The sequence below is a fragment of the Callospermophilus lateralis genome, chromosome 2, assembly GCF_048772815.1.
Source record: "Callospermophilus lateralis isolate mCalLat2 chromosome 2, mCalLat2.hap1, whole genome shotgun sequence".
In the NCBI taxonomy this organism is placed as follows: Eukaryota; Metazoa; Chordata; class Mammalia; order Rodentia; family Sciuridae; genus Callospermophilus; species Callospermophilus lateralis.
The window spans coordinates 194,159,192-194,173,481 of NC_135306.1; the positions used below are offsets into that span (position 1 = coordinate 194,159,192).

Consider the following 14,290-nt stretch of genomic DNA (forward strand, 5'->3'; position numbering starts at 1 on the left):
AATCTCTTTCCATATGAGGCACATGTCACAGAAAGTGTTTGTCTAAATAATACTAAGTTTTTTACACTCTGCATTATATTTTTTAAGAGAGAGAGAGAGACAGAGAGAGACAGAGAGAATTTTTTAATATTTATTTTTTAGTTTTCAATGGACACAACATTTTATTTTATTTTTATGTGGTGCTGAGGATCAAACCCAGTGCCCCATGCATGCCAGGTGAGAGCGTTACCACTTGAGCTACATCCCCAGCCCTGCATTATATATTTTATACTGTAATACACTATTTCTTTTGCAAAACCACCAACAGTCTATTCCACAATTTCCTCATGGCTGTTTTCACTTCTTTGTTCCTCAATGTATACACTAAAGGATTAAGTAAGGGGGTCAAGATGGTGTAAAACATTTCCACTTCTTTATCAAAAGAGAAGGCAGAAGGAGGTCTTGCATATATAAATATGCATGGGACAAATAACAAAACCACAACAGTAATGTGAGATCCACAGGTGGACAGAGCTTTCCTCCGCCCCTCAGCACTGTGTGTTCTCAGGGAGAACAAGATGATGCCATAGGAGACTAGCAACAAGGAGAAGTTGATGATGCAGATTAACCCACTGTTGGCGATCACCAGAAGGCCTTGGACATGAGTGTCAGTGCAGGCCAGCTTCAGTAATGGGTACAGGTCACACATGAAATGATCAATGACATTAGGTCCACAGAAGGGCAGCTGGAAAGTAAAGAGAATCTGTATGATGGCATGCAAGAAACCCCCTGTCCAGGACACCCCCACCAGAATGCCACAGAGCCTCCGGTTCATGATGGCAGAGTAGTGCAAGGGCTTGCAAATGGCCACATAGCGGTCATAGGCCATGGCTGTGAGGATTATCATCTCTGCCCCAGCAAGGAAGTGCTCAGCAAAAAGTTGAATCATGCATCCTGTGTAGGAGACAGTTTTCCTCTTGTACAGGGAGTCTGCTATCATTTTTGGTGTGATGACAGAGGAGAAGCAGGCATCCAGGAAGGACAAGACAGCCAAGAAGAAGTACATGGGGGAGCCCAGCAGTGCAGGGCTACAGAGGATGGTCACTACAATCAGCATGTTGCCTGCAATAGTTGCAATGTAGACCAACAAAAACACAACAAAGAATATTTTCTGAACAGTAGGATTCTGTGAAAGCCCCAGGAGGACAAATTCAGTTATGAAGCTTTGGTTTTTCATGATTTCTCTGAAATGGTTAAAGTAAAACTGATGAGAGAAATCTGCAAGTACAATAAAAGAGCATCAGACTAATTTCTAAAAGTCACACCATGAAGCTGATATATATACTTATGACAATTTTTTTTTAACAAGGAATGGAAGCCTGTGTTGCTTAACCACTGAGACACATTCTCTTTTTTATTTTTTATTTTGAGACAGAATATCAATAAGTTTCTTAGGGCCTTGCTAAAATGGTGAGGCCAGCTTGGAAATTGTTAGCTTTTAAAACCTCTGTGATTACAGGAGTGTGGCCTCATGCCAGGCTACTTATACCTTTTTTATTGTGTGATGACAGAGGAGAAGTATTATTATGAATACTGCTAATTTAATTATTATCACTGAGAACAAAAATAAGGAATTTGTTGAAGGTAGTTTTCAGAGGTCAGATAAAATTGAAGGTGGGATGAATTCTGGAATATTTCAAAATGACCTAATTTTAATAAGAAGAAAGCAAGGCATACACATATGTAAAGAAACAGAATAGTCTTTATTTCAAGTGACACTGATAATTTAATGGTGACTTCCAGTGTAAATCATTGAGAACCATTCAGAAACAATAGAAGGACTGTAATTTATTTAGCATGCCTGCAATGGGCATGATACAGTAGAGATCAGAATGCTAATTATTACCTGAGACAGTTTTTTATATAAAAAGAAATAGAAAAATATGCACCTTAAGAGGCACTCAAAAATGATGACTGTTCCTTTAATTTTTCTTTAATAATCTGAAGTGGGAATCGGAAGGACAGTAGAATGAGACAAACATATTACCCTACATACATGTATTATTACACTACTGGTGTGACCCAGCACCATGTACAGCCAGAGGAATGAGACGTTATGCTCCATTGTATACAATGTGTCAACATGCATTCTATTTTCATGTATAACTAATTAGAACAAATAATAAAAATATGAAGGGAATTTACCATTTTTAGTATTGTGATTTATTTTATACTTATTAAGTTTTTAAAAATTTCTTCTTTCAGATATACCTGCCAGTACAATATATTTTCTCATGCATACATAGAGTCTAACTTATTCTAATTAATAACCTCTTCTGTGGTTGTAAATTATGTGGTTGTACATGATTCATATATGAACTTAGGAAAGTTATGTCCAATTCTTTCTACTGTATTTTATATCCCCATTTCCCCTCCTAGAAGTTCACTTGATTAGAAAAGATGGAACAAAATTAACTGAATTGACCTTTAAATGAATTATTTCATTTTTTTTTTTTTAAAGAGGAGGATTTGGGGAAAATAGCCAGGTGTATAAAAACGATGAAAATGAGTTTTATGACTCCCATTGAGAATAAGCAGAATGATTTAAAACTTTTACATAATTAATATTTGTGTAAATTAATACTTATTTGTTTACTTACTTTAAAACCATCATTTTCATTGGGTTCACAGGTCTTTCCTGACCAATGTCTTCATTTTTAACTTCAGAGTCCCTTAAAAGAAAACAATAAAAGAAACTCTGAAAGTCCATTGGATCAGTTGGAAACCATTTGCTGCATAATAAAAAATAGCAATACATCTTCTAGCAATGTCCATCTTAGCCTAAGTCCAAAATAGGAAAAACAAAAAAAGAAAACAAGTGAGAAATTCTGTGCAAGATTGTGTGAATCTGGGTTTAAATCCAGATCCTTCTGTTTGTTGTAAGGCATGGATCATGTTACTTAAAATCCTTACAGTTCTGTAAGGCTCTGATTATAATTTTTCTGATAATGGGCTTAATGTCTATCAATAAATTTCTTGTGGAAATCAGATAAACTCAAAAACATAAAAACACTGACATTTATTAGCAGTGAAGAAATAATATTTTAAAATGCACTGCACTTTTGAATGTCCCTAGTAGCCTCTGACTATGTTATGGTGGACTCAGTCCCAACTGCATCTACGCCTCCTTGATTGCTTCATTGTGCAAAGAGAACCAAATGGAGTGGGAATTGAAGACAGGGCCCAGAAGTCCTCTAATAATTATAGACATGTTATCTCTCTACTTCTGTTTTATGGGTGGTCTAAGAGCATTACCACTGCATGACTAAAATATTGTTGAATATAGATGAAACAATCCCTTCTTTCCCAAATGAAAGTAATTCTTAATATTAGTGCTAAAAATCTGACATGGAGAATATATTCTGCTCCATGGTTCAAATTCACAAGTTTTAGAATTTTAAATCATGAAATGTTAATTATCTTAAATAAAAAATATTGTCTTGGATTCAATCCTGGTGTATCTAAATGACAATACTGGTAACATTAGTGAAATATGAACAAAATCTGATGTTTACTTATAAAAATGTGCCTATGCTCAATTCATATATTGACAAGTACGCCAATAATAATGTAAGGTAATAATATTAAGGAAAATTGAGTATTCTACAGGAATTTTCTGTTTTTATACAATTTTGGTTAATCTAAAAGTATTCCACATAAAAAGTTAATAGAAAATCAGTGATCAATTTCTGCTATTAACTTCTATAATTCCAGCTCCATTTTCTAACAGCAATGTGCCATTAAACAAAGCCCTGTGCCCCAAGCTGCAAGTCCAAAAAATTAAGTGTTGTGGTGACAGGGAATGCCAATTACCTTGATCTGATCACACTGTTCCCATAAATATATACAATCATCTTATGTCCATTAAAATATACAATGAAGAAATTAATTATAAGTTATGAAAAGATATACTTATGTGGGGAGATATTCCACATTCATTGGGCATTGAACTCAGTGAAATGGAAATACTCTTACTTATGCTCACAAAATAAGTACACATTTCTAAGTGTTTGGATTTGCCTTGAGGACTAAAAGCTGAAAATGGGTCACATTTCATTTGCACCAAATCTCTCCCCCGAAAACCGTTCACTCTGAGAGCTGCCACTCACTGGACAGTTATTCTGTGTCAACTCTGTACTTTCTGTTCCACATGTATTATTTTATTGACTTCCACATCCCTTGAGCTTGCTAATCTTATAGCCCTCTTTCAACATGAGAATCCTGAGGTCATAAAGGTCACGCAGTTACACCAAGTGCACAACTGGTGCTAGACTACTCTGTGCACAGAGCTCAGCACCCCCCACGACCCACAATTTTAGCACTGAAACACAATTTGAAATCATACATGAAAATCCAAAAAGTTAAATTATAAATCTCACCATGTGTCAGTTCCCTTAAAATTCTAGTGATGGCCTCTCCTGTTCTCCATGGAGGAAAGTTAGTTCACTCATGTGCCCCAAACAGTGATATCTATATCCAATCTGTTCTCCACATCAAAACATAGAGAGGAAGAGCCTCTCTGACAGTCAAATGTCCCCACTGCTACTCCAGACCAGTCTTAGGAATAAAACAAACAAAAAAACAAACAAAGGGAAGCAATTGTTCCTCCTGGATTTCCATCTGGATTTTAAAGAGGCTTCCATCATGGGTCATGGACCTGTAGAATTACTGTTTGGTTCCCCCCAGGGGCAAATTATTTATGAGCATGATGTGCCAAGACACAGTTTTGTGTGATTTTTCATTTGCTCAAGTACTTAGAAAACTCGTCCCAAGCAATTAGAAGTTTTGTTTGTTTTTCTGTTTTCTTGTCTTACTACTCTTGGGTTTTTATCTGCAGATGCTGTCATTTCCCATCACACTGAGGAATAGAACCTGGGTATTTGGGAACAGAATATACTGTCTCTTGCAGGAGTCATACCAAATGCTTGTGCATCAAGTAAATATAAAAACAGAGTTCTGTGATAAGACATTCATCCATCACTCAATATGGAAAACATGTACTTTAGCAAGGAGTACTTACTAAAGAAGAATATTTCATATAAAATATGTGAAGAGGTACAATATTTTGAAATGCTCCATTTTTTTCCAGAAACTGATCTTATAACTATAATTTTAAAAGCAAAAACAAATTTAAAGAAGAGATTGAAGGAACTCTTCTCTTTTCATTTATTTTTAAGCTATTATCACAGACCTAATTAATGTAATGAAACATAACATTTAAAATGATGTTTGGGGAAAACTTGGATATAGTTTTTTAAGCCCTCTCAGGAAGATCCTCACCATCAATTTGCTATTTTTGCACTATATAAATATTGCATCCTACCTAATTTTATGTCTCTTCACACACCACAAAAAGTGTAATTTAAGTGATTTTTGTGAAATGTTGAGAAATTAAAATCCCATCAGTTATACAGTCTATGAATTTAATAACTGAATTCCATAATGTGATATTTGTTGACTGTGTCCATAGTTCCGCAGCCATACACTGTAATCAATGAAACAAGAGAGAGGTCAGACAATTTAAAACCATGAAAACTTCAATTTTGATAATCAGATTCTCCTCCACTAGATTCTGAAACACACAGATGTAACCAGACTGTGGAGTGTGTTATCTCAGTGATCAGCATAGAGTCTGAAGCCACACTGCCTCCTGGCAAACAAGACCCCACTGCCCAACAGGGTTCTGTCATTCAACCAGTCCCTTGATTGTTCCCTCTAGTACATAAATGATTCTAAAAACGACTTTTAAGGGATGCTAGAATGGCTAGATAATTCAATAGGTGCAAAGCATACAGAAGATTGGCTGTGTGCTGTGTGCAATTGGGGTAATTACATTCATTATGATCATTAGCACTGGCTTTGAAAGAGGTAATTTTTATTATTCAAAATATTGACTTCAATTGTTCATGTACTTATAATAGAGATGTCTGTACAACAACTTTAAAACACAAAGTTCCTTAGTTGAATGACGTATTGGTACATAGAGCAACCTACATTTTTCACAATGATAAGAAGGTCTGAAGTACAGATCAAAATAACTTTAGTAAATATATAAAAAAAAATTTAAAGTGTATGGAATCTTGAATATTGGTATAGATAAAAATAACCTTGTTCATGGATAGGCAGAATTAATATCATTAAAATGGCCATACTACCAAAAGTACTCTATAGGTTTAATGCAATGCCAATCAAAATCCCAATGGCATTCCTCACAGAATTAGAAAAAGAAGTCATGACATTCATCTGGAGAAATAAAAGACCCAGAATAGCTAAAGCAATCCTAAGCAGGAAGAGTGAAACAGGTGGTATAGCGATACCAGATTTCAAACTATACTATAGAGCAATAGTAACAAAAACAGCATGATACTGGTACCAAAACAGGCAGGTAGACCAATGGCACAGAATAGAGGACACAGAGACCAATCCACAAAATTATAACTACCTTATATTAGACAAAGGTGCTAAAAGCAAGCAATGGAGAAAGGATAGCATCTTCAACAATGGTGCTGGGAAAATTGGAAATCCATATGCAACAAAATGAAATTGAATCCCTTTCTCTTGCCATGCACAAAAGTTAACTCAAAATGGATCAAATAGCTATGAAGCAAACCAGAGACTCTTCATCTAATAGAAGAAAAAGTTGGCCCTAATCTCCATCTTGTGGGATTGGCTCCAAATTCCTTAATAGGACACCTATAGCACAAGAGTTAAAATCAAGAATCAACAAATAGGACATATTCAAACTAAAAAGTATTTTCTCAACAAGAGAAATAATAAGTGAGGTAAATAGGGAGCCTGCATCCTGGGAACAAATTTTTACCCCTCACATTTCAGATAGAGCACTAATCTCCAGAGTATACAAAGAAATCAACAAGTTAAACAACAACAACAACAACAACAACAACAACAACAACAACAAAAAACCAAATAACCCAATCAACAAATGGGTTAAAGATCTAAACAGACACTTCACAGAAAAAGATATACAATCAATCAACAAGTACACAAAAAAATGCTCACCATCTCTAGCTATCAGAGAATTGCAAATTAAAACCACTCCAAGATAGCACCTCACTCCAGTAAGAAAGGCAGCCATTATGAAGTCAAACAATAATAAGTGCTGGCAAGGATGTGGAGAAAAAGGTACACTTGTACATTGCTGGTGGGACTGAAAACTGGTCCAGTCAATTTGGAAAGCAGTATGGAGAATCCTTAGAAAGCTGGGAATGGAACCACCATTTGACCGAGCTATTCCTCTTCTTGGACTACATCCAAAAGACCTAAAAAGAGCATACTACAGGGACACAGCTACATCAATGTTCATAGCAACAAAATTCACAATAGCTAGACTGTGGAACCAACCCAGATGCCCTTCAACAGATGAATGGATTAAAAAAATGTGGCATTTATACACAATGGAATATTACTCAGCATTAAAAAAAATCATGGCATTTTCAGGGAAATGGATGGCACTAGAGCAAATTATGCTAAGCAAAGTTAGCCAATCCCTAAAAAACAAATGCTGAATGTCTTCTCTGATATAAGGGAGGTGACTCAAAACGGAGTAGGAAGGAAGAGCATGAGAAGAAGATTACCAAGAAATAAGGAAAAGAGGAGGTAGGGAAAGGTAGTGAGAAGGGGAAATGCACGGAAGACAGAAGGAGACCCTCATGGGTTCACAAAATACATATACAATGATGTGAGAGGGAAGGGAAGGGGGAAAAAGAGAGAGAGAGTTAAGTGTCACAGTAGAATGAGTAGACAATAGGGATTGGAGAGGAGGGGAGGGGAGGGTTGATAGGGAGGGCAGCAGAATAAAACTGACACTAAGATTCCTGTATGTATAAACATGGATGTATAGCAATGTGATCCTGCAATCTGTACACATGGAAAAATGAGAATTCATACCCTATTTGAATCAAATGTATGATATGTCAAGATCATTGTATTGTCTTGAACAACTAATAAAAAAATTAATTTTAAAAATATGTGAATAGTGTGGAATACTTTGTGTATAACCAGTGTCTTTAAAAATTGTGCTCTAATATGTAATATGAAATGAATTGCATTCTGCCATCGTATGTATAACAAATCAGAATAAATAAAGTAATATCTTGGAAAAAATAAAATAAAATAAAATAGGTCTTTGGTTGTAGAAAATTCAGGTATCTAGAGATATAAAAATCTGAGGAGTGAGGACATTTGGGATGAGATAAATGAAACCAAGCTATAAAAAAAAAAAAATAAGAAGGAAAACTCTTTTTGGGGGCAAAAGGTTCAATGTGAAATTTTCAGCTAGCCAGATTCCAATGTCACAGTCAAACAAACATAAAAACAAAAAATAACAAACCCTGGAAAAAAGTTGTCCCAATAGTCAATGAAAGCAAGATTATGAAATTTGCATAAATTTTCATTAAGCAAGTATAAAATTTGGAGCCATAATACATGACAGCAAATTTTTAAGATTAAGTTAGCACCAAAGAACAAATGCCACTCAGAATTATTTAATTGAATTTTAACTTTTTTTTTTACAACTTTTTTTTTAAAATATACAATTGGACCTAGAAATCATCATAATGAAGATTCTATCCCTTTTCAGATATTAGACACCCACTGAAGACATCCATCTTTCTGCTCCCTGCATTTAGTAACTCAATACAAAATATTTAAGCTGACTCATTGTGGTCCCCATAAATAAAGGCTGGCATGCAGAACTTCTCAAGTACCATCAATCAGGGGTTTGGGACTTGCCAATTTGTTTCTCATTGAAAGCTCAGAACAGCTTACTCTCAAATATCATCTGTGGGTATATAAAAACAAACAACAGCAAAAACCTAAACGTCTTTACCCAGGTTTAAGAGGATCATTTTATATTATCAAACATAGCAAACACATTTTGCACAGTATTTGTTACTCATAATTTCTATATAAAATATTGCACATAATTTAATGGCAGAGAAAAATCTCTCTCCCTTTGGGTGACCTACTCTTGATTTTCATTATGAAAATATTTGGTACTTACAGACCAAATATTCAGGCTGACATTTCATAAGACCCAGTATGATAATGGTCAATCCTAGAATCCTTGAAATAAATCTTCACAAGTTTTATTGAGATGCTTGTTTCATTTCTTTAAAGAAGGAAAACATTCAGGTATTAACAATTCCCCTCACTGATTCCAACCACTCCCAGCTTTTGACTTCCTTTCTGTCACTTGAAAAGTAAAAGAGAGTAATTGAAGTATGATTCATAAACATAATGAAAAAATCACTGCAGTTTTCAGATGCACTGGTTGAAATGCTCAGCATGACTTACAAAGATGCATGTAACCAAATCTTCCTTTCCACTTGTCCTCCTAGGCTTGATCTCATCCATGTTCCAGGCTAACAACTGATGTCCCTCTGGAATACATTCCCTGATCACTGCCCAGCTCACACTCTCAACCTTTCCTCTGCTCTCACCTCCACTGTCCATTTATTCTGTGGACACAGCACCACTTTAACTACCAGTTCTTCAGAGAAGCCTTCCCAGATTGCACCAGGCAAGTAACATATTTGATAAAGTTTTCCACTATCAAAATGTGTGTGTATGAAATGAGTCATATAATCTCTAAAGGCATCATTCATTCATTTCTGCTATAATAACTTTTATTAATAAAATTTTATTATATAACTGCCTGCCCAGCTCAAGCTAAAGTGGGTGATATAGTTCTGTAGAGAAATATCAGAGATCCAGGATGAGAACCTGAGAATTCAAACTCCATGAAATGACTCTCTAACACACCACCCCGTATGCCACACAAAGCCCCACACTCCAACCAAACAGGTAGAGCCAACATAAATCCAAGAAACCATAGACAATTGACATAGGAAACTGCTAACATGTTCACAAAATTTTTTGACTAATAAATATGGATGCAACATTCAGGATGACTCAAAGTGAATCTCAGTTTGTATGCATGTTTGAGAAGTGATAGTAGGGAAAATATTTAAATGTTTAGAGCATAAGGAAAGAAGTCAGAGCCAGAGAGAAAATAATGGCATTTTAACTAAGAACCACAGAAGAAAGATAATCTGGGAATCAGTCCCATAGTACAAGAGTGAGCAATGATTCATGGGTAGTTTGGGAAGGAGAAAAATTGCAAGATGTTGAACAACGTATCTGACTTATGATTTCAAAAGATGTCATTTCTGAATAATTTTAAAATTAAAATCTTGTTCTTTGTTTTCTTCTTTCAGATAGTCAGACAAATTTTTCTAATATTCAGACTTTTTACATTAACAAATTGTATTTCTGAAAACTGTGTAAGTAACTACAGAAAGTGTTATAAGAAGAATATGAAATTAATAAATCCCCAAGACACTGTGTGACCTGGGAGGAGGGAGGAAGAGAGAAAACAAAACATTTTTTGGAGGGGTGGGGATTAATGAGTTACTGAACTCAGAGGCATTCAACCACTGGGCCACATCCCCAGCTCTATTTTGTATTTTATTTAAAGACAGAATCTCATCAAGTTGCTTAGCACCTTGCTATTGCTGAGACTAGCTTTGAACTTGTAATCCTCCTGCCTCAGCCTCCCAAGCTGCTGAGATTACAGGCACCAGGCCTAGCTGAAAAGACAAAACTTTGATTCTTCCCATCAATTATCTCCCAGTAACAGAACAAGCCTTGGAAGGAAACAACTATCAATCCAAGAGAGTCCCTGGGAGGAGGGCTCCTTTCCCAAATAAATTTACTCCCAGTAACAGTGAAACTTCACATGGGTCTTGTCCCCATGTAAATATAGTGACCCTGAGGGGTCAGATGAGCACTGGGCTCTGGACCCTGAACCCTTGATCTCTTCCCTGCAAAAACACTGTCTAATTGATATATTTAGTGAAAACCATGCACAATAATAACCTGTTCCAGATATTTGCAGCCTTTTGCCCACATCTTGTTAAAGTTTTCAAGGACTAAGGCACTCCCAAAGTAACATATATAAACCCGTACCTCCCCTGCAATCAGGGCCATTTACCACCCAGAAAGAGAGCCATCCTATGCCTGACTCTGAGGCTGAATAAAAGTTTGCTGAATTTGTGAGTTCTGCTCCCATCCTGGTTTGTACTTTCATTATGGTGCCGAAACTATTTTGGTTATTTTTGCTTACAAGGTAAAATTACTATTACTGCAACAGTTACATTGCCTAAAAGCTAAAAACATTGAAATGTGCTTCATCATGCCTAAGCTAATCTGCAGAGAAAACAAAATAGAAAGCTAAAACCATAGTCATTTTTAAGAGAATTTTTATTTATTCTGTTCATCGACCAGTGGGAACCACAACTGCTGGGTAGATGCCTTTCACACTTGTTTATTCCTCTGCTGAATGTTGGTGGATTTTTTCCTTGTATATAACTACAGAGTCTGCAGTGGAATGTTGGGCATTAAAATAATAAAACATGTTTGAATTTGAATGTATGATGCAGCAGTCATGAATTGGTGTTGGTTAGTGCAATCTGGCCAGAATAGTGTTTTACTTTATAGCTTCATTTCAAAACTTGGCTTCTCAGGTTCATAAAGCAATGGAGCCAATCTATCAGATCCACACTTCTTGAGCTAGTTCTTAGGGATAAATGAACTGAAATACTGAAATAAGAGGACCTTGGAAGGCAGAGGACATGAAGACCCTATCCCTGTTTTGAGGATAGGAAGATATTGAGGAAAGGAAAACACATGTCTAAGCCTTGTCACAATCTTTATCTGCTGTTTACACACAGATAAAGCTGTCTACAGTATACAGCTGATACTGTAGACTCACAATTTAATCTTCCATGGACCTTATCAGGGGTGATTCATGAAGTTTCATGTATCTTTTGCATGTGTGTTATGAGAAAGAAAACTAATATCATATACTCTTCCACTTTGGAGGTATCCTAAGATTAAAAAGAGGGGAAAACATTTGCCCCAAATACTCAACTGGATGTCATCAGCGTTGATTTGCCAAGGGAAGCATTCATAATTTTATTGTAAATAAATTGATCCCCCATGACATTTTACAACCTGAGACTAACAAAACATAAAAATGACCATCAAATATGTTTCTAAATTTGAATGATCTCTTTATTTGCATTTAGGTACTAGAAGACAGGAAAATGAAAATCACCAAGTAAGCTGTAATTAGTGCTCTTCAGAAAATCTGCCATTGCGTCCATCTTCTGGATTCTGTTGCCTGTGTGGGAGCATGGGAAAAGTGTGCTAACTACACCTGAAGTTTTGACCTGGGTTTGCTACTAGTGTGTTGTCTCAGGAGCTGCCTTTGTTTGTCCTTGAATAAGAGATTCTCATTAGTGATTTCTCTGTGGAATCGCCCCACCTACTCTCCCATAGCTGATTGATCTAAGGTGGACACTTGACCCCAGGGGAGCGCTCCATAGGCAGAATTGGACCATTCAGGTTCTCTCTCTCAAAATTCAAGAAATAACTCAGATTATAATAGACCCTAATGAACCCACCTTTAAGATGAAGTGGAAAGATACAGGGAACTTGAAAGCTCTTCTCTTTGCTATTCCTAAGTCTTGATGTTTTACATCAAAATCAATGATACTAGTATTAGAAAATTGTATTTTCTCACATCAAATCTTATGTATGTTCCTTTTCCTGATTTCTAATATTTTCTTTAACAAGAGCTTTCTTTTTTTCAAGGCTTTATATGAATGAAAGTCATTTTTTAATTTTTAAAAAAAATTTTAGTTATAGATGGACACAATACCTTTATTTATTTATTTTATGTGATGCGGAGGATCAAACCCAGTGCTTCACATGTGCAAGGCAAGTACTCTAGCACTGAGCCACAAACAAGACCCTGCAAGTCATTCTTATGGGTTAAATCCATTCTATTTTTTAAAATAAATTTCAGGAAGTAAAAAAATTGAACTATCTTTACATATAACAATAGTGAGGTGTCAGCTCTGAGGAAAGGGGTGATCTCACATTGAAAAGAGAAACTCTAACTTCCCCGCACATTAATATCTTCTCCTCAGAATTATTATAACTCTTTCTATGGATAAATGTTTATCTAAATAAATGCTAACTTTTTTTACTCCTTACATTATACATTTGGTTCTATAATATTTTATTATCCCTTAAAACCACCACCAATCTCTTTGACAATTTCCTCATGGAATTTCTCACTTCTTTATTCCTCAAAATATAAATCAAAAAATTAAGCAAGGGGGTTAGCATGGTGTAAAATATTTCAACTTCTTTGTCAAAGAGAAAGGAAAGATGAAAAAGGTTGTGCATATATAATATTCAGGGACAAATAACAAAACCACAACGGTAATGTGAGATCCACAGGTGGACAGAGCTTTCCTCTGCCCTTCAGCACTGTGTATTCTCAGGGAGAACAAGATGACCCCATAGGAGACCAGAAACAAGTAGAAGTTGCTGATGCAGATTAACCCACTGTTGGCGATCACCAGAGATCACCAGAAGGCCAATGATGTGAGTGTCAGTGCAGGGCAGCTTCATTAATGGATGCATCTCATACATGAAATTATCAATGACATTTGGCCCACAGAAGGGCAGCTGGAAAGTAAAGAACTTGTATGATGGAATGCAAGAAACCCCATGTCCAGGACACCCCCACCAGAATGGTACAGAGCCTCCAATTCATGATGGCAGAGTAGTAAAAGGGCTTGGAAATGGCCACATAGTGGTCATACACCATGGCTATGAGGATAATCGTCTCTGTTCCACCAAGGAAGTGTCCAGCAAAACTGAATCATGCATCTTTTAAAAGAGATGGCTTTCCTCTCACGCAGGGAGTCTGCAATCATTTTTGGTGTAAAGGCAGAGGATATGCAGGCATCTAAAAATGATAATACTGCCAAGAAGAAGTACCTGGGGGAAATCCAGCAATGCAGGGCTACAGAGGATGGTCACTACAATCCATATGTTGCCTACAATAGTTGCAATATAGACCAACAAAAACACAACAAATACTATTTTCTCAACAGTAGGAGTCTGTGAAAGTCCCACAAAGACAAATTCAATTATGAAGCTCTAGTTTTGAATGATTTCTAAGGAAAGGATGAAAGTACAGCAGTGATCATATAAATCTGCTCATATGATAAAAAACAATTTGCTTCAGATCAGTTCATAATATTTCAATCACCAATAAGTTGATGGCTTCAATGAAAGTTGTATTGTTTACTATGAGTGCTACTTATGCAGTTATTTATTTAAAAACACAAAATTAGACATGTTTGAAAGT

The 14,290-nt window shown here is 36.0% G+C and overlaps 1 protein-coding gene across 1 annotated transcript; it reads right to left on the reverse strand.

Moving 5' to 3' along the window:
- Positions 1 to 280: 280 nt before the first annotated feature.
- On the reverse strand, positions 281 to 1,243 carry LOC143391669 (olfactory receptor 4C15-like). Its single transcript, XM_076844429.2, has one exon. The coding sequence runs from the start codon at positions 1,214 to 1,216 to the stop codon at positions 281 to 283; it is 936 nt and encodes a 311-aa protein (XP_076700544.2). The 5' UTR covers positions 1,217 to 1,243.
- Positions 1,244 to 14,290: the final 13,047 nt, after the last annotated feature.